The 23,838-nt window shown below is 40.3% G+C and overlaps 1 protein-coding gene across 21 annotated transcripts in view; it reads right to left on the bottom strand.

The window, feature by feature from the left end:
• The window catches only part of EPS8 (epidermal growth factor receptor pathway substrate 8), a 201,755-nt gene that overhangs the window by 74,899 nt on the left and 103,018 nt on the right, over window positions 1-23,838 (bottom strand). For 12 of the 21 annotated variants that reach the window (XM_043539352.1, XM_043539386.1, XM_043539365.1 and 9 more), the window contains 2 exons: window positions 5,094-5,184; window positions 3,704-3,777 (listed from right to left, as the gene is read on the bottom strand). In XM_043539352.1, coding sequence (XP_043395287.1) covers window positions 3,704-3,777; window positions 5,094-5,155 — 136 coding nt within the window. In that variant the 5' untranslated portion in view covers window positions 5,156-5,184. Of the gene's footprint in view, window positions 1-3,703; window positions 3,778-5,093; window positions 5,185-14,459; window positions 14,664-23,838 lie in introns of all 21 variants that reach the window. The other 9 variants (XM_043539356.1, XM_043539368.1, XM_037877068.2 and 6 more) reach the window with 2 other exon arrangements.

Below are 23,838 nucleotides of genomic sequence, written 5' to 3'. Positions count from 1 at the left end.
ACATGGTATTACCCTTTTTTGTAACTGTACCACATTGTTGATGCATATTCAATTGGTGATCCCAGATTTTTTTCCAGCAGTACTACCACTAGCTAGTTATTGCCCAATCTGTAATTGTGCATTTGAGTTTTAATGCTTAACTGTAGTGTTTTGCACCTGTCTTTACTGAACTTCACCTTGCTGATTTCATACCTATTCTCTAATTTCTCAAGGTAATTTTAAATTCTAATACTATCTTCCAAAGTGCTTGCAACCCCTCCCAGCTTTGTGTCATTCAAATTTTATGAGCACACTCATAACTCAGTTATCCAATCATTAATGAAAATATTGAATAGTACCAGATCCACCACTGACCCATGCAGAAACCACTAGATGTGTCCTTCCAGTTTGACACTGAATCACTGATAACTACTCTTTGAGAACAATCTTTCAACCAGCTGTGCACCCTCCTTATAGTAATTTCACTTAGACTACATTTCCTTAGTTTGCTTATAGGAACATCACGAGGGGCTGTGTCAAAATCTTTACTAAAATTGAGATAAATCACATCTTCAGCTTCCCCCTCATCCACTAGGCCAGTAACCCTGTCAAAGAAGGAAGTTAGTGGTTTGGAATGGTTTGTTCTTGACAAATTGATGCTGGCAATTCCTTATAATCCTATGATCCTCTGGGTGCTTATATGTTGATTGTTTAATAATTTGTTCCAATATCTTTCCAGGTATGGAAGTTTGGAATTATGGACCATTTAGCCTGAGGTCCTCATTGTTCCCCTTTTTAAAGGCATGTCCAAAATTCTACACCGCCCTTCCACTAGTTGGCACAGATTTATAGGTCTTGGAGTTCCACTCCCTTTGTCTTCAAACATCTCTTAACAGACTCTTTTCATCCTATCCTTGGTCTTCCAGTTCCTTTCTTGCTGTCCTTTTCTTCCCAGGCTCTCTTTGCAGGTCATTCTTCTCCCATTCTTATCACATGTGCAGCCCACTGAAATGTGCACTCTGCAGCCTATCACAGAGTTGATCTTCCCCCTAATTTCCTCCATGCACACACTGTCTACCATCCACTTGTCTGTCAGTCAGTCATTCTCCTCAGTATATTATTTTCTGTTACCTATATCTTGTTTTCTTTCATCTCTGTAAGACCCTCCATTTTCAAAACCATAAGACAGGCAGGGATAAACACATGCAGCACACACTTTTCCTTCCATTTTGTTACTTGTCAGTCCCACAATACTCCAGTCACATTTTTCACTGCTGCCCAGGCAAACTGGGTGGTTCTTCTCAACTATCCAGATCTCTCTCCTATGTAAGTGTACTTCCCTAGTGTACAGACACTTTCTTCTGATTCAGGTTCTCTCCTGCAACTTCAGTCAACACCTCTTCTTCCACCTTCCCTACTTGCATTAACTTCAGTTTTTTCTGAGTTGGTCTTCAAACACAGACGTGTACTCCGATATCATATTGAACAAAGTTTTGTTCCTGTCAACTTATGTAAATATTCTTTAGCCTGTTCTTTCACTATTTCAGCTTGCCTTCCTTCCCCCTTGTTAATATTGTGTTGAGTATCTAGTCACCATTGACCCTTATAGTGAAGACTGATGCAAAACAAGTATTAAACACCTTAGCCTTTTTGATGCCACCAGTTATCTCTCCTTCCATACTGAATAGAGGACCTGCATGTCCCTTCTCCTACATGCCTAATGTACTTAAATAACCTCCTCTTACTGCCTTTTATGTCAGTTGCTAGGTGAAACTCATTTTGTGCCTTAGCCTTTCTGATTTTGTCCCTGCATGCTTCTGCTATTTTTTGTTCTCCTCCTTCATGATTTGTCCGTGTTTCTGTTCTTCGTAGGATTCCGTTTGGATTTTCAGGTCATTAAGCAGCTCTGTTGGAGCCATATTGTCCTCTTCCTATCTTTCCTTTGCAACATAACAGTTTGCTGTTCTACCTTTAATATTGTTTTATTGAAACTCTCCTGAGCTTCTTTATCCCTTAGATTTTCTTCCCCTGGAGCTTACGTATAAATTTTCTGAGTTTGTTGAAGTTTGTTTTGGAAGTCCATTGTCCTTATTCCGCTGTTCTGAGTCCTTCCTTTCCTTAGGATCATGGAATCTATCATTTCATGATGACTTTCACTCAAATTGCCTTCCACCTACAGACTCACTAGCAATTCCTCCCTATTGGTCAGAATCAAGTCTGAAGTGGCTGTCCGCTAGTTCTGCCATTTTCTAAAACAAAAACTTGTTGGAAAATTTTTATTTTGCTGTATTATTTTTCCAACCGATGTCAGGATATTAAAGTCCCCCATGACTACCAGAGCTTGTGTTTTGGATATTTTTGTTGTTTGTTCTAGAAATGCCATATCCTTCTCCTCTTCCTGATCTGGTCATCTGTAGTACACTCCCACCATGAGGTCACCTCTATCTTTTTTCCCCTTTTATCTTTACCCAGTTGGTCTGCCTCAAACCTCCTTCTGGATGTCAGAACAAGTTAAGAGATGCTTGTTTTAATTTTTACACAATGTTGAGATCATTGTACCTCTACTCAACATTTAAATAGTATATTTAATTCTACATTTAGAATGTAACAGGCAGAAAGTCCCTTGTTAAGGTGACATCTGAGGGAGACATGTGCAAGAGTCAAACTCTATCCATCTGCCTAAGGAGGATGGAGAGAGATGTGATGGCCCTGCCATGAGCTAATCCTGGGGTAACAAAAGAGCCTTAGTATTTTAAATCTTATGCTTACACTAGTACATGAAACACAGCATCCGAACTGATTCTGGGCAATGAATTATGCTTCACTCTATATACACGAGACAGGTATAACTCTAAATGGCTTCTCCTCCATTTACTCTGGTAGCCAACATTCTAACATTTTATAGGAAAAATGTTTCTATGATTCATGTGTAGAAACAGAGAGAGGGAAGAAAACCCTAGATTATCAATATCATAAGGCTTCTTTTCAGGGGTAGGCTATGGCAGGGCCCTGAAATATATACTGCTTTAGGGATCAGGCAGTTCTTGGCAGAAAGTTTTCTACCTAACATACAGATGGGAAAAAAAACAAGACACAGAAAGACTAATTGACTTGTTCAAAGTTACAAAGCTCAGGGAATAGAATCCCAGGGTCCAGACTCCCAGTCTCCAACTCTAACCACTAAACCATAATCCAAAGGAGGCAGATGTTGAGCCTGTTAACCTTGACAGAGTTTCTTTATATACCCCATGGTAGTTAGTTCCAATAAATAGTAATAACACTTTACTTCAGTATCTTCCATCCAAAGAACAGAAAGAACTTTCCAAGCAGTAACTAATTATTCCTAACACCATCTCTGAAAAGCAGATACATATTCTTTCCTTTTTGCAAATGTGGAAACTGAGAAACGGAAAGGTTAAGTTGCCACCCAAAGTGTGTAGCACAGCTGGGAATAGGCTCCAGATCTCCTGATTATCTCTCATGTGCCTTGCCACCATACTATTCTTCAATTCATTATTGCAATAAATACTGTAAGAATGGTTAAAGGTAAGCAGTTAGAAGCCAACTTTATATTAAGAACAAAACTTATTCTTTAGCTCAGTTAGCTTTAACTCAGACACAAACCAATTTCAAATAAATATTAAATATATTTATATATATTTTTGCAACACTTAAAAAGTCACGGTTTAAATGACAAATCCAGAATCTATTAAGCAAGGCTTACCATAAATAGCCTTTGCACTTGCTTTCGAACTTTGTTCCCTCTCCGCCTGAGCAAACGTTGGTGAACCATATCCACTAGAAGAAAAGGTGTGTGGTTAGTCTATTTATAGATTTATTTGGTATCTTTTGCTGAAAATATCTGAGCTTTGTAAAAATTTTCAAATACATATAACACATATGTATACAACAGTACTTCCTGCAAGGACAATGAGAATGAACACCCCACCTCATGTACATACATAACTATGCATGATTTACTCAGATTGTAAGCTCTTTGGGGCAGGGATCATCTTTTTGTTCTGTGTTGGTACAGTGCCTAGCACAACGGGGTCCTGGTCCATGACTGGGGCTGCTAGGTACTACCACAACACAAATAATAATAAAATAGATTCATAATTTCATAGATTTGAAGGCCAGAAATTAGCCAGAAATGTGATTAGCTAGCCTGTCTTCCTGCATTACACAGGTCACAGAAGTTCCCCAAAACTATTTCTGTTTGCACTCGAGCACATCTTTCAGAAAACACATGATAAATACCAGAATTTTTTTTTTATTTTGGTGGGATTTTACCTTCTCTTCTATGCTTAACTCACTACTACTTCTGACTTATAAAAGAGACAGAAGAAAGAGTATCTGACTGCCGAAGGCTAGAAGGAAAGGGCAAGCAATGTCCTCACTGTGTAAAAACAAGAACGAATTATATGTGGCCTCAACTTAAATAAGGAACAACATTGGAAGTATCGATAATGTAAATTCCATCCCCATAGAAACATAGCCTGTCTTGTCCTAGGTTAGATAAGACTATGTTAGTGGTATATCAAGTCTGATACTCTGCAATATCCTATGTCTCAGAAAAAGGCAGCTGGCAGCCAACAACCCTCAACCAATAACATAGAACATTAATTGTACAGTAATGTACATAGGAAAAAAAATATTTTCTGACCCATGTAAAGATCAGTTTAGGCTTTGAAAAATGAGATTAACTAACACGTGGGTTCAGCATCGACCCAACCATTTCACTTTCCAGACAAACTAGTATGACAGCTTTAAGGAAATAAATATCTTATTGATACTATGACATATCTCCGTGTTGCAGACAGCCTGAAGAGATTATTCAACAATACAGATTTAAAATTATAACCACCAAAATTAATTAAAAAATGACATATATGGATGTCATGTGTCACTTTGGTTATGTAGTACAGAAACTGAAACGTCTCTTACAGAAACTCTGCATATTTTTTCAGGAGACGAATTAAAAAAAAAAAACTTTTCAAGATTTTGATTATTACTACTCTCAACATCTGAAACTTAAATACAAATGGAAAAAACATAAAACTTTTTTTGGGTGTGCAGGGCGCAGGTAACAGACAGTGAGGGAAGAGACTTACTTTATTTGAGAAGAGTAACTTCCATATACACTAGGAGGGGTATTTGAAATATGTCCATTCATTCTGGTCTTCACTCACTCAGGGAAACAATCTAGAGGAGAAAAAAACAACATATGAAATGAATGTATTGTACAATATATAGGTTTGTTATAGCTGTAAAATACACTTGGAAAAATACAGTACATCTCAAATTAGGGAGGAAAGGGAACCAATAAGTTCGATTATTATTTGCAGTGGTACAGCACCTCGGGCTGCCAGTCACAGGCCAGGACCTCTTTGTGCTAGGCACTGTCCAAACATAGAACAGTGTAGGTAAATTAATAGCATCTATTTTGATTTAATATTCTTTTATAAAAACTTCTCAAATAAAGGAAAGTAGTCGACAAAAACAGTGATATTTAAACTTAAGAAAAATTCTACCACTTTTTCTAAAAGGCTAACTGGCTTATTCAATATGCTTCATTTCAAACCAAAAACACCAATTTGAAATGGGTTTTTTTGTTGTTGTTTTTGTTTAAGTTAATAGCTATATTGTTCAATTTATAAAATGTATCAACTAAATAGCTACATCACGTCTACTTATAATTAACCAATATCATCATCTAAGGAGACCTGTTTAAAAACAGTGGGGTTTAAAATCCATTGGTGGGAACATTCTGAAAGTTTAAATTTAAAGGGAGTTAGGTAAAACAGTGGTTTGGGCCTGAGATAACCATTGTAAAGCAGTAGGCCTACACTGGCTGGAAGGCTGTAAATGCCTTTAATTTGTATATGTCTTCACTAGCAACATTAAAGTGCTGCTGCGTGGCTGTGTAGTTGCAGCACCAGAACTGGAAGAGAGCTCTCCCAAAGCTGTAAAAAACCCACCCCACGAGGGGAGCAGTTCCCAACGCTGGGAGCGTGGTTCCCACCGCTGGTGCATGGTCTACAATGGTGCTTTACAGTGTTGAAACCTGCAGTGCTCACGGACGTGTATTTTCACACCCCCAGCGAGACAGTTGCAGCGCTGTAAAGTGGCAGTGTAGACAAGGCATTAAATGTATCCTTTCAAGTCAAAATTGAGACTGAAATAACACTGGATTTCATGATCCTATAAACACAGAGAAATCATCATCCAAAGTATTAGGAAGGATATTCTACCATTTGCACATGGAGGATTTATATTAATTTGAAAACTTTCAATGTATCGATGGATAAGTGGGAAAAACAGACCCCTTGATCTGTGGGAAATAGCCAAAACAAGTACTGATTATGCAAATGCTACTAAAAGGGAACAGACCGTTACTTAGGAATATGGGAATTGCCATACCAATACAGAACATATGGCTCCATCTATATCAGTATCTTGTATCTGAAAGTTAATGTTTTAGAAGGTGGCAAAACCCCATTTCTGCAGTAAGCATAATTTGCTTTACTATACCATATGGAAAATTACTTCCAAGCACAGTTTGCATTCAGGTTAGACCTTTAAACACTAAGGATTGCTAATCCTTATTTTTTACATAGTTAGTGTAACTGCTCCTGTATTTAATTCAGAAAAATGTCTAATCTTTTATTGAAACTTCATATGAAGTTTTCCTTAATATGCTGAAGCATTGAGTTCCATAGATTAGTTATAGATTGTGTAAAAAGAACTTGCTTCTATCCATTTTAGTTTGCTGCCCTTTTTTTTTTTTTTTTTAAATGAGCTTCTCTTTCTTGTTTTATGAGGTAAAGGAAGCAATTGACTGACCTATACAACTCATTAGTTTGTATCTGCATAAAATCTTCCTATTACTCTTCTTTCCATTCAAAACAAATTTAATTTAGACCAAATTGGATCAAATTCCTATCTCAGTTACACCTGTGAAATTTTATTTCATTCAGTGGATTGCACCAACTGGTCCTTACTCTTTTTAATCTCTCCCTATATGGAATCCCACTGTAACTGTAGCAACTTTCATCATCATTCTCAGATAATTTGCTGACTCTGATAGATCCCGTTTGAAATGAGGCTATCAAAGCTAAACACAGTATTGAACATTAGAACAGACCATTACATGTAATCAAATAAAGGAATGAAACAGTATCTCTTATTTTTTCTGTATTTTGTCATAGAATTTAAACAGTTTTTTAATCTTTTAAACCTTGAGCAGTGTTCCTCACTGAGATGTTCACATCTAGACCTTTTTCCTGAAAATGTACAATTCAGACTCCAACAGTGTGTTTCACTGTTTTAAACTGTTCTTTCTAGAGTGCATTACCTTGAATTTGTCTTTAATTAATTTTACCTGCTATATTGGAGTGTTATATAATTAATTAGTAATTAAACCCTAAAAGGGTCTCAAAATCATCTCTCTACTTGAGTAAGTTAAAACACTGTGTGCTCTCAGCAAAATTTACTACTATGCTATTTACTCTTTTTTCCCCAGATCAATAAATAGACTGAACACTACTACATCTAGTACAGATCCCTAGGTCATGCTACTATTAACCTCTTTCCACATTGGGAATTGGCCATTTATTCTTTCACATTGCTTCCCATCTCTTAGCCATTGATTTGGCCCTTTCCTCTGTGTGTTTAAGTGTTCTATTTATAATGAAGGTTTTAAAGTTTCCCCTCCAAACCCAATCTAAAATAAGGCCAATTGTTCATTTTCGGGATCTTTAGGTTCACTTAAAAAGTAATCTGTATAACATTCCAGTCCTCTGGTATTTTGAGGATTGCATTTAATGAGAAATGGCTTATTTTTACAAATTCAGCAACTATATTGATCTTCAGATTTTTCAGAGAGAGTTCTGATGAATACTTACTAAAATGAGGGGGAGAAATCATAGAATACCAGGGTTGGAAGGGAACTCAGGAGGTCATCTAGTCCAACCCTCTGCTCAAAGCACGACCAATCCCCAATTTTTGCCCCAGATCCCAAATGGCCCCCTCAAGGATTGAACTCACAACCCTGGGTTTAGCAGGCCAATGCTCAAACCACTGAGTTATCCCTTCCCAATCATATATAAGGACCACTATAATGAATCTATAAAGTTAGCATCACGGGTGGCAAATGAAGTCAAAGCTGGACCACGAGTAACTGTTTTAACACATTTACAACAAAAAGAAAACAGATTTTCAAGTTAGTACAAGTGAAAATAAACATTTTGGCTAAACATTTGTCTAACTTGCCTACTGTTTAAACTTCTTAAAACTTTAAATATAAACAAATTTAAAACGGATTTCCAGAAGCATTCCATTCCAGACCAAAAAGGAATTTTTTGGCTTCCTGGCTGTCCACCCAGAAGCCTCTTGTCAATTTCATTTTCCGCCAACTGCTAAGAGCCTGATTGGTGGAAAGGCTGAGAGAGAGCTGGCTGCTCAGCACCCCTCTCCTCCTCCATCTCCCAACTATGGGAGCTGGCGAGTAAGGGGTTGTCAGCCTCTCTGGCCCTGGAGCTAGGGGATAGGTGCGCAAAAAGAGCATTTTTCTGTCTGATAGTTCCGATCTGGATTTATTTTTTTAAATAATAAAGTTGCAAACAGACTGAACCAGGCTGATTGTCAGGAGGTTTGTATTTCTGAGAATTTTCTTTCATTGAAGTGCTTGTGGAAGGTGTTAAAAGTTCTCCTTTTTCAAATGAGCAGCCGTGGCAGATTCCCACCCAGTCACACCAACATGTTCCTACCCCCATCTGGACGAACCACTTTATAGGAAAGCGAATGAGGGTCAGTCAATGTCCATTAAATCCTGGTCTCTCTGCAGACACTGCCACAAACTGCCAGTAAGTGATGAACGTGACAGTCATTTTATAACAGGGACAGCTGTGTTCTGAGAACTAGACTCGGAGTCACCACATTATTTTATGTAAAAAAGAAAAAAAAAATATTCAAAACTAACCCGATCTATTACAGTTTTCTCTTCAGTATATGAAGATTAGCAAGGCAAATCTTTCAGCTGTCATCTGTTGATGTCAGAGATACAATTTTGCTCTTAGTCTGGCTGGAATGCGGATTTTGAAAAAGGTCAGGTTTTGGTAGTTTATTAATAGAGCCAAGCGTTCTAAGGCTTTTATTAAAAAATGCAGAACAGCTTTCAAACTGGCTTCAGGGTGTCTGTAATGAGTAGTGAGGCAGCTCCAGCAGGGAGCGATGCCAGAGAGAGCACGTACACAGAAATAAATATACTGGTGGTAAATACCCAGTGGAGGAATGGAGACAGTGAGCCACAGGCAAAAAGGGGATGAGTAAACAAGCTGAGTGAAGCCATCACTGCAGAAGAGAACTCCATTCACTGTGGGATCATCTACACGGGCAAGTTATTCAAGGCAGTAGAGCTCGTCAGGAATTATTCCCAGGGCATTTACCTGAGATATGAGACACCCCCAGATGCAAGTCCTTGCTGTGCCTGGTTCAGAGCAGGGACTTGAACCTGGATTTCTCCCCCACTCAACTGAGTGCTGGAACCACCAAGCCATTGGCTGTTCTGAGGTTCACACATACAGCGGCAGAGTAAAAACAGTGCACGCACAATGCCCGACGTAGGACAACGGCAGGACTGATTAATTTGTGCAAGCTAGTTCATCAGCACTTCTCACTTACACTAGCACCGCAAGCACAAAGTGATTCAGTCTGGTTTGCAGCATGGCATAAATGGTATAAAGCATGGCTTTTAAAGTAGTTGCTGAACTTAGGAATGCTGGAGGCTATTCACTGTATCCAGCATAGATAAGGCCAACAGTGACACCTACTCTCACAATAAAACTACCCTTTGCGAAGTGTTTTTAAGCGTGGTTTAAAAGTACTTCAGGCTAAAACATTTCTATCGTGCTTTGGTCACATCCACAACACAAGGCTAAAAAGCATTAAAACCCTTAGCCTGGAGCATGTGTGGGGTGCGTCTACGGAAACTGCCCCGATTAACAGAATGTTAAACAAAGCTGCCTAAAAAAAAAATCACCATTCATGTGACAAACCAAGGTCCAAAACTGTTGTCTTGATGCTCTAAAATGGAGTGATCTCTGAACATCTATTGTAAGAAAGCCTGATTGGGGCCTAACAGACTAAGGGCATACGCTAATTGCTTTAACATGGCTGTGTAGTTGCGGCTCCAGCACTGGGCTAAACCCACCTCCATAAGGGGAGTAGCTCCCAGCACTATCTACACTGCCACTTTACAGCACTTAAACTCGCATCGCTCAGGGGTGCGTTTTTTCACATCCCTGAGCGAAGAAAGTTTCAGCGCTGTAAGTGGCCGTGTAGACAAGCCCTTAGAGAGGAAAGCTGGTGTTGCGGTTATGACCCTGGACTGGGGGCTCGTCTACAGTACATATTCTGCAGTGGCACAGCTAAGGAGCTGTAGCACAGTAGTGGAGATGCTTTCTGTAATGACAGAAGTGGTTTTTCTGTCACTGTAGTTATTCCACTCTCTCAAGAGTCAGTAGCTCTTGGGAGGGAAGACTTCTTCCATCGACCTAGCGGTGTCTACACTGGGGCTTCGGTCGGCGTAACTACATCTCTCAGGAGTCTGAGTTTTTCACACCCGAGTGACACAGCTAGACCAACCTACGTAGAACAGGCCTCAGATTCAGGAGATCTGGGTTCAACCCCCAGCCTTGCCACACACTTCCTTTGGTGACCTTGGGCAAGCCACCTAAGCTCTGTACCTCAGATAATCATCTAACAACTGGAAATAATAATACTTACTCCCTTTCATTTTTTGTCAGGCCACATCTACACTACACAGTTCAGACAATGCAGGTTAAGCTGGCATACAGCTGCTGACATTTGTACATTGTTCCAGCCCACACATACTTGGGAACTTGTGTTAGCACTGCCCATACTCATCATGGTCAGGTTCCCCCCATGCCATGTTCTCCATCCCATTATACTTTTGCACAGCCCACAATTTTTGAGCCTTTAAAAAAAAAACCAACAAAAAAAAAACCTCCCAGAGTCCTGCATGGCACTTTTCGGTCTCTCCTCTCTCTCTGACAGAAGCTTGGGTCATGCAGAGCTCAGGACAATTCTCATGAGCATTGCTAATAAAGTGCACATGATTCTCTTGTATTTGCTGAGCTTGAATCAATACTACTATAACTTGGATTGTGATGAGCAGGGATCCTAGTTTTCTGCAATAAAAAAATCAAAATTCTCTGAAAAAAAAACACCATAAAAATACGTTTTTCCATGATTTAAGTGAAACACCGAATTTCGGTTTCCCTAACCACAGTACATGTGTGCGCGCGCGCGCATATATCAGCTGAACACATTATTGATATATTTCAAATTTTTAAGCAAGTTCAAAGCCTACCAGTGCCATCAATCATTATAATACAATAAAATTAATAGAATTGCAATTTGTATTGGTTACATATACCATATACTTCTATGTCTGTATTCATGCTAGGTAGTTGTAGGTAGGTAGTTGTAAAAGCTGGAATGATCTAGTCACAGTGCATTGTTTCTTCATTGTTAGTGGCCCTGCTGTTCCAACCCTTCACTCCCCCCCCCTTTTTTTTTTGTTTCTTTTCGTTCAGTTTGTTTAGCACTTTCCACGTGTTCTACAATTGTCTACCTTCGAATGCAATCTACAGCCTTGCTGCATACAGTACAAAAAAGCACATCATCATCAATATGAAATTTGTCCTTGCCAAACTCAGTGACACGGTCTTTAGGGGTAATTTTTAACTTTTTTGGCATCTTTTCATAACTTTAATTACTCACGTCTGGATGTTGAAGTGAAATTTGAGATGCTTCCAGCATATAGAGGCTACATGTTTTCATGCATTTTAGTTGAGTATGTTTAGCTATGTAAATTAAAAGCGCATTCAAAAATCAAGCACAAAAGGGGGAGGTTGTACACACTGAATAAGTGACACTGGTATTTTCAGGAACATTCAGTTAATAGTTAATATATGTTATTTTCCCACAAAATATAAACACTAAATCGTCTCTGTAAAAACAAAAATTCTGCATTTTTCCAGGGCTAACGGATTTCTAGGATCACTGAATTGCTACAGGTCAGTGGAAAATCAGTTTGGAGTTATGAAATCCACAGTGGAAGCCATTGCTACCCAAGTGTGTAAGGCCAGGAAGAGTCTCCTGCTACACAGAACTGTGACATACAGGAAACGGTGGACGGACATGCAGCAACAGGGTTCCCAAACTGCAGCGGGGTGATCGACAACATGCATATCCCTATTCTGGCACCAGCACACCTAGCCACTGGAGTACATCAACAGAAAGGTATACTTTTCCACGGTTAGGCAAGTGCTAGTGGCTCATTTTCACTAATATTGATGTTAGCTGGTCAGGGAAGGTACATGACACACACATTTTTAAGAACACTGGACTTTTCGAAACGCTGCAAGCAGGGACATTTTTTCCTGACTGGTGGGTTACTATTGCGGATATTGGAAGCAAAGAGTGATCCTGGGGGACACAGCCTATCTCTTGCTCCCCTGGTTCATGACACCAACCACTGGCCAACTCAACAGCACCAAGGAAAGATTCAACGACCGGCTCAGCAGATGCAGAATGACTGTTTAATGTGCTTTTGTAGAACAAAGGGACACTGACACTGCTCACTAGATTGAATCTCAGAGAGAAAAAAAACATCTGCATGGTTATAGTTGAATGTTGTGTACCTCATAATATCTGAGGGGAGAAAATTGCCACCAAAGTAGAGGGGCAAGTTTGCCTGGCCATCTGCTGAACTTGAACAGCCCAAGAACAAGGGCTATTTGAAGAGCTAACCCTGGAGACCATGTTAACAGTCAGTCACAGTGGCATTCCCTGATCCTTTTATGAAATTGTGACTGCTATGCGTACTTAGATTAAATATAGGTGGATCTTTGCCTCCAACTTTGAATTCCATCATGCTTGGTGTAAAATAATAAAGATACTCTGAGTTTCCAACAACACGACTTTATTGTGTGCAAAAGAAACAGGCAACAAAACTGAAGTGAACACACACATACAAATTAAAAAAAAAACAAAGCCTTTTACCAACACTGTAACTGAGTGAACTAGGCTTTAAAATCCCAAGTGAAAATGGAAGTAAACAGTGAACATTTATGTCCATGTATCTAAACTGTAGTAGGTAGTGGATACGTATTCGCTGACCTATGGTTGGTGTACGTGGAACGGTTGTTCTACTTATTGTTCCCCAGCATGGAGCGGTAAAGGTAAGGATGTAAACCATTTTGCCACATGGTATGTTGGGGGGTATAGGGAGCAGCGACAATGGACTTCGCCAAGGACAAAAGGCTGATGAGTCCAGAGCCTTTAGGCATGTAAGCCAATAATGCTCTGCAGCATCTGAGTTTGTTGCCTGAGCAAACCACTCATGTCCTGGTGCATTCCCCAACATGTATCTCGGTCCTTTTTACTCTCCTGCAGCAATCACACTCTATTCTTGGTCCTTCTCCATGATCACATTCACATGGACCGTCCAAAACTTGTATTCATGGTTTAAGACTGGAAAGGACTACAGGATCTTACAGAATGTATCCTCCCTGTTTTTTTTCCTCCTGACATGAGTCAGGCGTTCAGCACAAAAGGAGAGTGCACCCCTCAAGGGCACCATACCAGAAGCTGTTGTTAAAACACAGACAGAAACACCATCAGATCTACAGTCACAACAGAAAGGGAAAGATAAGTCTCAAAACTCCCTTACACTATTCCCATAATTCCCATTGAAGTATCTCATTGCAGCACTGTTCTGCAGCTTCTACCTTGGCGAATAGATCCTAGTGTGGAGATGGATGTTCTGTAGCAATGCTAGTCACCCCTACTGTGGTATGGGCATTGGGAAAGCACAGTAAATACTGGCACTATTTTCACAAGGAGTGGTGATTTTGGCTGGCATCTCACTCCTAAGGATGACAAAGGCACAGAGAATCCAGCTGCCACTGGCGCCCCAAAGCCACCTGGGCCCATATGCTGCTGGTCTGTTTACAGAAATGGTGCCAGCCATACTCAGCACAGCATGGCATGGGGAAGTCTCCTACTGGCGTAGATAAAAGTTTGATTGAAATCTCCCAAGAGAATAAAAGGGACCATCCCTGTGCAGATAAACAAAGTAAACAAGGCAAAGATATAAAAAGCAACTCTACCTCTGTTTGTTCTACCTCTATCCAAGCCCAGGGCATTGATCTGATGTGGACTGTGTAATCAGAGTGCCATACAACTCTTTTTGAATGTATCCCCTAAACCTTTTATTTTCTGACATTATCAAAAGTCAACATCTTTGTTCTCTAAACTTACGGAAGGGATGGGTGCCATTTTTCAATGGGGAAGAGGGAGTTAGGGTTGAGAAAGGGAGAGAGATGAGGTTTGAGGGGAAAGGAAAATATTATAAATGAAATTAAGGAATAATGTCTGTATACACTTACTCAGGCTCCCTTCCCCTTCTCATCAGCAGGCTCATCTGCACTTGCCTGGTGAGACTGGCTAGAGTCTCTCGCAGAGTTTCCAACAGTTCCTGGCTTGAGGCATGGTTTGAGTCTCCTTCCTCCTTTTCACTGTTCACAGCAGGGGTCTCTGCTTCGGGCTCCTCCAGAATGCCCAAAGTCATCCATAGGGTGCTGCTGGAGTCACTGCCAAATATAGCATGCAGCTCACTGTAAACATGGCAGAGCTGCAGGGCAGCACCTTTTGGCACTCTCCCTTGCTTTCACGCAGCACTGCTGTTCATCCCTGTTGCAGCATCCCCTGCACAATCTGCATATAGATGTCAATATTTCCATGGCCATTCTGCAACTCTGCTTGCACAGCCTCCTCTTTCCAGAGGCCCAGGAGAGCCACAACTTCTTGTCTGCTCCAGCCGGGAGCACATCTAGTAGCTCTGTGTGTGCATGGAGCTAGCACAGTCGGATGCACAAAGCAAAGGTGAGCTAATAGCAGCGTTCACCAAAGTTTGCAAACAGGAGAAGTCATTTCAAAAACACACCGGAGTTTTCAAGGGTGGGGAAGAGGTGGTTTCTCTGACCCCTGGGCAGTGAAATTCAAAATGACGACTGGAGCGGTGACTATCACAAGGATAGGGGTATTAAGGGATAGCTGCTGGAGGACTTTCAGGGTCAACACAACAAATGCATTGTCTACACCAGGGATGGGGAAACTTTTTGGCCCGAGGGCCATATCTGGGTATGAAAATTGTATGGCAGGCCATGAATGCTCACAAAATTGGGGGTTGGAGTGTGGGCTCCAGGGTGGGGCCAGAAATTAGGAGTTCAGGGTGCGGGAGGGGATTCAGGGGGTTGTGGTGCAGGCTCTGAGGTGGGGCGGAGGATGAGAGGTTGGGGGTGCAGGAGGGTGCTCCAGGCTGGGACTGAAGGGCTCAGGGGGCAGGAGGGGGATCAGGGGTGCAGGCTCCAAGTGGCGTTTACCTCAGCTCCCAGAAGCAGCAGCATGTCCCCCCTCTGGCTTCTATGCAGAGGCACAGCCAGGCGGCTCTACACACTGCCCTGTCCACAGACGCCACCCCTGAAGCTCCCACTGGCCGTGGTTCCTGGCCAATGGGAGCCGCGGAGGCAGCGCTTGTGGCAGGGTAGCGTGCAGAGCCCCGTGGCTGCCCCATGTGTAGGAGCTGAAGAGGGAATATGCCGCTGCTTCAAGGAGTCACGCAGAGCAGGGCAAACCCCCGACCCTGCTACCCAGCTGGAGTGGGACAAGCCCTCGACTCTGCTCCCTGGCAGGAGCTCGAACGCCAGATTTAAACGTCTGAAGGGATGGATGCAGCCTCCGGGCCGTAATTTGCCTTCCCCTGTTCAAAAGTTAAAAACTAAAACTCAAATTAGAGGAAGTTTGCTAATCAGGCAGCCAGCTTTTCTTCGAGACCATTTCCTTTAGTCTCTCCACTTAGCTTCATCACAACCAGCCATTTAAGATGAGATTCCCAATTTTGCAGTATCTTAGCATTTTTAAGCTTCATATATTTACATTTTCTGGTTATAAAACAGACTTTTTAATGTAATAAGCTTCCTTAAAATGAGACATTTCAGATGCTGCTAAAGGATTCCTTTTTAAACAAAACAGCACTTTCATTCTTTAAATTAAAAGCAAAATAATCTCTTCTATACTCTAAAATGACTTGCTACCATTACTCCACCGACACTAACAACTACTGCAGAAGGGAATCTCATTGTCCTGTTTCTGGATAGAAGCAGTTTCCTATCACAGTTTAATCCTGGTTTGGTTTTTTGTAGAATTGACAGGACCAAACTGTTTTAACTGTATACCCAGACTTGACCTGCAAAGTCAACCATTGTAGCATGCCTTGGCAACACTATTCAGTTAAGATACAGGGCTGAATCTAGGGTGAACTAATTTAAATCAAAGCAATTGAAATCATGATTTAAAATCAGGAAGCAGGAAACTTTGACTTAAATAAAAAAATGTGATTCTGTTTAAAATCATTGATTTTTATCCACCCTGGCTGAATCCACTAATATAGCATGCTAGTTACCTATGAGAACCAATTTCTAAACCAATAGTAGGGATTGCATCTGATCTCAAAACATGGCAGTGCAGACCACTAGCCACTAAACGCTGGGGGCACATTCTCTATACATTCTTCCCTCCATCCCCCTAGGAACCAGGTCATATATGAGCATTGGGAATGGAACCCAGATCCCCTGTACTGGCACTAAGCACAAACACCAAACCATGAGAGACAGGAGAGTCCCAATCTTCACCTGCAATAAAGGAGCTAACGCTCAGTATTTTGATACAAGACGTATAATTTCATTTCCCCATAAGCTACAAAGACATGTTTATCTGAAGCTTGATTCAACAGGAAATGCCCTGTGTAACTAGGGGGAAACAAAACCAAAAGGTTACAAAGGCACCTCCCAGCAAGGCTGACCTGAGAAGGAAGTTCAGAGTGACATTTGACATCAGCCATAAAATCTTTCTACTTTAAAGGTTATATAGAAAAAATATTAAACAAGGTTACTGGTAGCTCATCTCCATTTATTTATTCGTTGGCAAAGAATGCAAACAAATAAATGGAGATGAGCTACCAGTAACCTTGTTTAATATTAAACCTGCCTGATTAGAAAAGCTGCTTATCCTCGGTTTTACCTGGACCAAGTGACATGCAAATAAAGCATTAAACATAAAATATTGTTAGACAATCTGAAAAAGTCCTTGTGACTTCAACTGTTAAGGTGATTTATAAACCAAAAGAAGCTTTTCTGTATTAAAATTTTTAAAAGAATGATTTTTTCTTCTCATGAGGAAATTCAAAATTAATTTTTCTGTTTTGTTTTGGCGTTTGCAATGCAAAATGAAGTGAGTCTCAATTTGAATCAACAGGAAACTTCTCATTTCATTTCAAATGTCATCAAAAATAAAACATTTAATCAAAATCCAATTTTTGTGGAATAGTTCCAATTTCAACAAACCTGCATTTTCTTGCAAAAAATTTTCTCTTTGAAATCTGTTTCTGAAGGTCTGACCTTGGGAGGCAGGCCAGTCCTCGCTTACAGACAGCCCCCCAACCTGAAGCAAATACTCACCAGCAACTACACACCACACCACAGAAACATTAACCCAGGAACCAATCCCTGTAACCACTGTTCCTTCTAAGGTGAGCGCGTGTGCGCACGCACACAGATCCTAAACGCCACGCACACAGCGAAACACCATGCGCACAAAAATTTGCACGGAAGCACAACAAATTTGCACAGAAGAAGTTTTTTGTGCACACGGCTTGTCAAAAATTAGAGGGAACATTGCCTGTATCAAACCTCATTGCCTACCCTGTCCCCATATCTACTCTAGTGATACCATCAGAGGACCCAACCACATCAGCCATACCATCAGGGACTCATTCACCTGCACATCTGCTAAATGTGATATATGCCATCATGTACCAGCAATGACCCTTTGCCATGTACATTGGCAAAACCGGACAGTCTCTACATAAAAGGATAAATGGACACAAATCATACATCAGGAACGGTAACATACAAAAGCCAATAGGAGAATACTTCAGTCTTCCTGGACATTCTATAACAGATTTAAAAGTGGCTATACTTGAACAAAAAAACTTCAGAAACAGACTTCAAAGAGACACTGCAGAACTAAAATTCATTTGCAAATTTAGCACCATTAATTTGGGCTTGAATGGGGGGACTGGGAGTGGCTGGCTCACTACAAAGCAACTTTGCCTCTCCTGGAATTGACACCTCCTCCTCAATTATTGGGAGTGAACTACATCCACCCTGATTGTATTGGCCCTGTCAGCACTGGTTCTCCACTTGTGAGGTAACTCCCTTCTCTTCATGTGTCAGTATAATAATGCCGGCATCTGTAATTTTCACTCCATGCATCTGAAGAAATGAGTTTTACCCACGAAAGCTTATGCCCCAATAAATCTGTTAGTCTTTAAGGTGCCACCAGACTACTTGTTGTTTTTCTGAAATGTTTGCAACTCTGAACAAAACGTTATGGTCGTTCTTTCAAAAGCTGACAACTGAACATTGTCTTAATGCAGCTTTGAAACTACTACGCAGAAGAAAAATGCTGCCTTCCCTTTTTTTGTAGTAGTAGTTTATGTTTAACACAGTATAATATTTGCCTCTCTCTCTCTCTCTCTCCCTGCTGCTACTGCCTGAGTGTGTACTTCCAGTTCCAAATCAGTTGTGTGGTTGACTGGTCAGTTCATAACTCTGATGTTTGTAACTCTGAAGCTCTAGTGCATACTGGCAAAAGTTCAGTTTTACTGGTATAACTGTCTCTACGCTAGAGGCTTCTGCCAGCACAGCTGTGTTGGTCAGAAATTACACCTCTTCCTACCCCCGACTGACATAGCTACACCATCAGAGGTTTGTAGTGTAGACACGGCTTCAGCACTCAGTTGCTTCCAGCTGCTCACTCACTCCCAGAAAGTCTCTGTACTTTGATGGTTATTGCTCATGCTGACTTGCTGTATTCAATAAAATAGTTTGCTAAAGCAAATTCTTAGTAAAGGAACCCCAGACACATTCCTGACATATCCACCAATGTGATATATGCCATCATGTGCCAGCAATGCCCCTCTGCCATGTACATTGGTCAAACTGGACAGTCTCTATGTAAAAGAATAAATGGACACAAATCAGATGTCAAGAATTATAACATTCATAAACCAGTCGGAGAACACTTCAATCTCTCTGGTCACGCAATCACAGACATGAGGGTCGCTATCTTAAAGCAAAAAAACTTCAAATCCAGACTCCAGCGAGAAACTGCTGAATTGGAATTCATTTGCAAATTGGATACTATTAATTTGGGCTTGAATCGAGACTGGGAGTGGCTAAGTCATTATGCAAGGTAGCCTGTCTCCCCTTGTTTTTTTCCTGCAAACCCCCCCCCAAGACGTTCTGGTTAAACTTGGATTATTGCTGTGCACATTGTAAGATGAGCTGTTGCCAGCAGGAGAATGAGTTTGTGTGTGTGGTTTTTGGAAAAAGGGGGGTGTGTGTGGGGGGGGGGGTGAGAAAACCTGGATTAGTGCTGGAGGTGACCCACCTTGATTATCATGCGCATTATAAAGAGGGGTTTCAAAGGGGGATGGGCTGTTGCCAGCAGGAGAGTGAGTTTGTATGTGTGGGGGGGGGGGGGGAAGGGTGAGAAAACCTGGATTTGTGCTGGAAATGGCTCTACTTGATGATCACTTTAGATAAGCTGTTGCCAGCGGGGGAGTGAGGTGGGAGGAAGTTTTGTTTCATGGTCTCTGTGTGTATATAATGTCTTCTGCAGTTTCCACGATATGCTATGCATCCGATGAAGTGAGCTGTAGCTCACGAAAGCTCATGCTCAAATAAACTGGTTAGTCTCTAAGGTGCCACAAGTACTCCTTTTCTTTTTATTCCTGACATAGCTTCACCTAATCAACAGAGTGATAGCATAGGGCCCATAAATTCAGCATGTAGCAACATTCCCGAGAACACACACACACAAAACCACCAGGACACTGGTAATTTAAAAGCCTTTCCTGCCTCCCAATCAAGGTGGTGCACTATAGCAATATGCAATGAACAATGTGGCATGTTGACTTAAACGGTATAATGAAATCATCACAATTGAGACCCAGTTCTTTCTAGATCACGTGGCTTTTACCTGCCTGTTTGAACTCTGAGTAGTTTCATTTGGAAACAGCAAAAACTTCAGGGACCATCTTCACCACTCCTGAAGTTAAAAGGCAGACATATGATAATATGTAGTAAAAGGACAGACCTTGGGCACAAGCTACTAAATGCTCAGCATGTTCGGAAATCAGGGAACTCAAGTAAGTACCTACATTGAATCAAGAACCGGACTTTGGTCAAGATTTTCGGTGACCATTGACTTTTTTGCGAGTATAGTGTACACATGCTAAAGATTAATATGCAGCCATATTACTACTAGACAACTGTGCAATTCAATAAGTATTACCTTAAAAATTAAACATGAATATACTGATTAACCTTCAGTGAGCCTATGATTACACTGCTTATATACACTGATTATAATCAAAAGGACAAGGATATGAAAAAAATTGAGACACTAACATCATAGTTGCAATATTAGAATGATGTATTACTGATGGCTACAAACAGAGATACATGATCAGGGAGATCGAACAGTAAGGAGTTACATAAATGGTTTAGATGGGTTTCATGGCTTCAAATCCTTGTATATCTCTTTACACTTGTTATTTTAAAACAGCAACCCTACGTACTAAATCCTGCTCACCTGTACTCCCATAAATCTCTCACTGAAGGCAACAGTAAAGGAAATATGATTTGATCCTTTAAACGTATTCAGAGTTTTTCCTCAATAATATAGTGAGGAAAAATGTAAATTCTAGTTTGAAACTTAGTTATTGGTGGGGAAGCTTTATAGAATACATATAGTATTTTTCATTTCATGAACTGCATATCTGATTTAGACCCTGATCCGGCACTCAGATTTGTGTGGACTCCCTATATCCATGCAGAGCTTTCAGTTGTCTTCTCTAAGAGAAGAATCCTCCAACTAGTCAAGGTTGGCTGTATTTAAAAAGAACAGGAGGACTTGTGGCACCTTAGAGACTAACAAATGTATCAGAGCATAAGCTTTCGTGGGCTACAGCCCACTTCATCAGATTCATAGAATGGAACATATAGTAAGAAGATACACACACACACACATATATATACACACACATACAGAGAAGGTGGAAGTTGCCATAAAAACTGTAAGAGGCTAATTAATTAAGATGAGCTATTATCAGCAGGAGAAAAAAAACTTTTGTAGTGATAATCAAGATGGCCCATTTAGACAGTTGACAAGAAGGTGTGAGGATACTTAACACAGGGAAATAGATTCAATATGTGTAATGACCCAGCCACTCCCAGTCTCTATTCAAACCCAAGCATCAGAGGGGTAGCCGTGTTAGTCTGGATCTGCAAAAGCGGCAAAGAGTCCTGTGGCACACCGAATTTTGTGTGCTTTTCATTTTTGGATACCCAACTGTAGACATCGACAGGTATGAGTCATAAAGATCCTGAAAATATACTTATGGGTGGTCACCACCTCTGTAACACTTAACCCTTAATTGTCTAGAATTTCAAGGTGAAGTCCAAGGAGGAGAGTTTTCCTTTCCTGACCAGGCACATTAGATAAAAATTAAACTCATACACTGTTTCAAATAAAGAAATATTTGTCCCACACACAATTGCCATTCAAAGGTCATGTTTTTATAGCATTAAAAAAAAAAACCTGAGCCCTTGATAATTTGTTCACGTATGCCAATAAAACAAAATTGGATTAATGCCAGCATTCACCCAGCAGCATTTCAAATAAGTATTTAAATAGTTATGAAATCCTGAAAAAACATGAGCACTATTTTTTCTGCTAATCTTTTTATCCTTGCTTCATCTCCTCCTCCTAGGATGGGCTGTTTTCATTTAGAAAGTCTTTGGATAGACTGCAAAGCCATGTACATAGTAAGAGGCAGCAGCAAGGACTGAAAGTTGGGTTTTTAAATGGTCCATTTTTACTAGCTTATTAAAAGTTAAGAACAAACTATATTTTGCACTTATGAGCCATTTGCAGTGTTGCCAACTCATGATCTTATGAATTTTGCAATATTCCACATTTTTCTAAAAGCCCGAGCGCCTGATGTAATTACATTTCATTTTTTTTAAATAAAGCAAGCTCCAACCCTCATGGTTTCAGAGAAAAATTGTGACCCAGCTGTACCCTGGAGACTTAGAAACTAGGAGGCCAATAAAAAGAGCACAACATTTATTTTTAAATATAATAATTTTAAGAGAATTTGGATTTTTGGGACCTGACTCATGATTTTTGAGTACTTGGGACTGGCTACACTGAACTTGATGCCATTGGACAGACAGGTGACTAACAAACTTTGACCCCAAACCCATGTTGGCATCTCTGATGGATACACACAAAGAAAGTAAACATAAAAGCTATGTTAAAAAAACACAAAATTCCTTATCTGTGGTACTAACAATTTCTGATTTTTGAAACAAAAGCATTTTTTAAAATATTTGCTTTTCACCATTTATACTGCCTACTTTTGGCTTCCACCTCATTATTGTTTACTTTCACACAGCCTGGACATGATGGGCTAGTTTCACTTTTGGTTATAGTCACTTTCATTTGCGTATTCCCAGGCACTAACAATATGTACCAATCGTTGCCTCATAAGCACTGCACAGGAATGGTTTTTTTTTAAAATTATTTTTAAAAAGTTCTAATTCCCATTTTAAAGATATAACGGAAACATTGCTGAACATTAGGCTTTATGAAAACTTTATATTTTCAAAAATCTCAATTTTGGTCCTAACTGCCTATGTTATTATTGTTTACATTACAGTAGCCCCATTGTGCTAGGCACAGTACATACACATAGTAAGACATAGTCGCTATCCCAAACTGCTTACACTCCAAGACCCCAACTCACAAAAGCACTTTAAGAATGCGCTTTCTTGAACTGGGGCCGAAATAGAGAAGACAGACAAAGAACAAGAGAATGGAAGCAGTATCCCCATTTTACAGATGGGTAGTGAGGCACAGAGAAATTAACTGACTTGCTCAAGGTCACAAAGGCAGTCTGTAGCAGTTAGGAGCTGAATCCACATCTCTTAAGTTGCAGTTCAGTAACTTAACCATCCTTCCACACTCAATGCTTGGCATTAGGGTGACCAGATGTCCCAATTTTATAGGGACAGTCCCAATACTTGGGGCTTTTTCTTATATAGGTGCCAATTACCCCACACCCCATCCCAATTTTTTCACACTTACTATCTGGTCACCCTACTTGGCATGTTCCTTTTAGGTAAGATGTTTTGGAAAAGGGGGGATGCAGAAAAGATTAAATCAGTTTTGGTTAGGTCCATACAGACACCTTAGTTATAACTTGATAAAGCAGCACTGGATTAAAAGGGAATTTAGAGAACATTCTTCTCTAGGTAACATTTTAAATCTAGCTAAACTGGAGACCTAAAATACATTTGTTACCCTCTATGGAATCATCTTCTCTGAATAGCCCAACATTTCCAAAAACTAGTGTGCAGCAGGTCCATGTGTGCATTTAGCAAAACAAATAGCTGCAGAAACATTGAACAGATGCTGCGGTGCAGACACTTAGCTGTTCAGGAAATATCACTTATCTAAAAATAAAAACATAACTATAAGTTTCACCCAATCAGTGTTAAAAATGGGGTTATAAAAATATCCTGTTCCTCAATCCATCTTCACAGGGACCAGTTGTGCTTACGTATCCAGCAAAAT

The sequence above is a fragment of the Chelonia mydas genome, chromosome 1 (assembly GCF_015237465.2).
Source record: "Chelonia mydas isolate rCheMyd1 chromosome 1, rCheMyd1.pri.v2, whole genome shotgun sequence".
Taxonomy (NCBI): domain Eukaryota; kingdom Metazoa; phylum Chordata; order Testudines; family Cheloniidae; genus Chelonia; species Chelonia mydas.
This window is presented reverse-complemented; position numbering and strand designations above follow the sequence as displayed.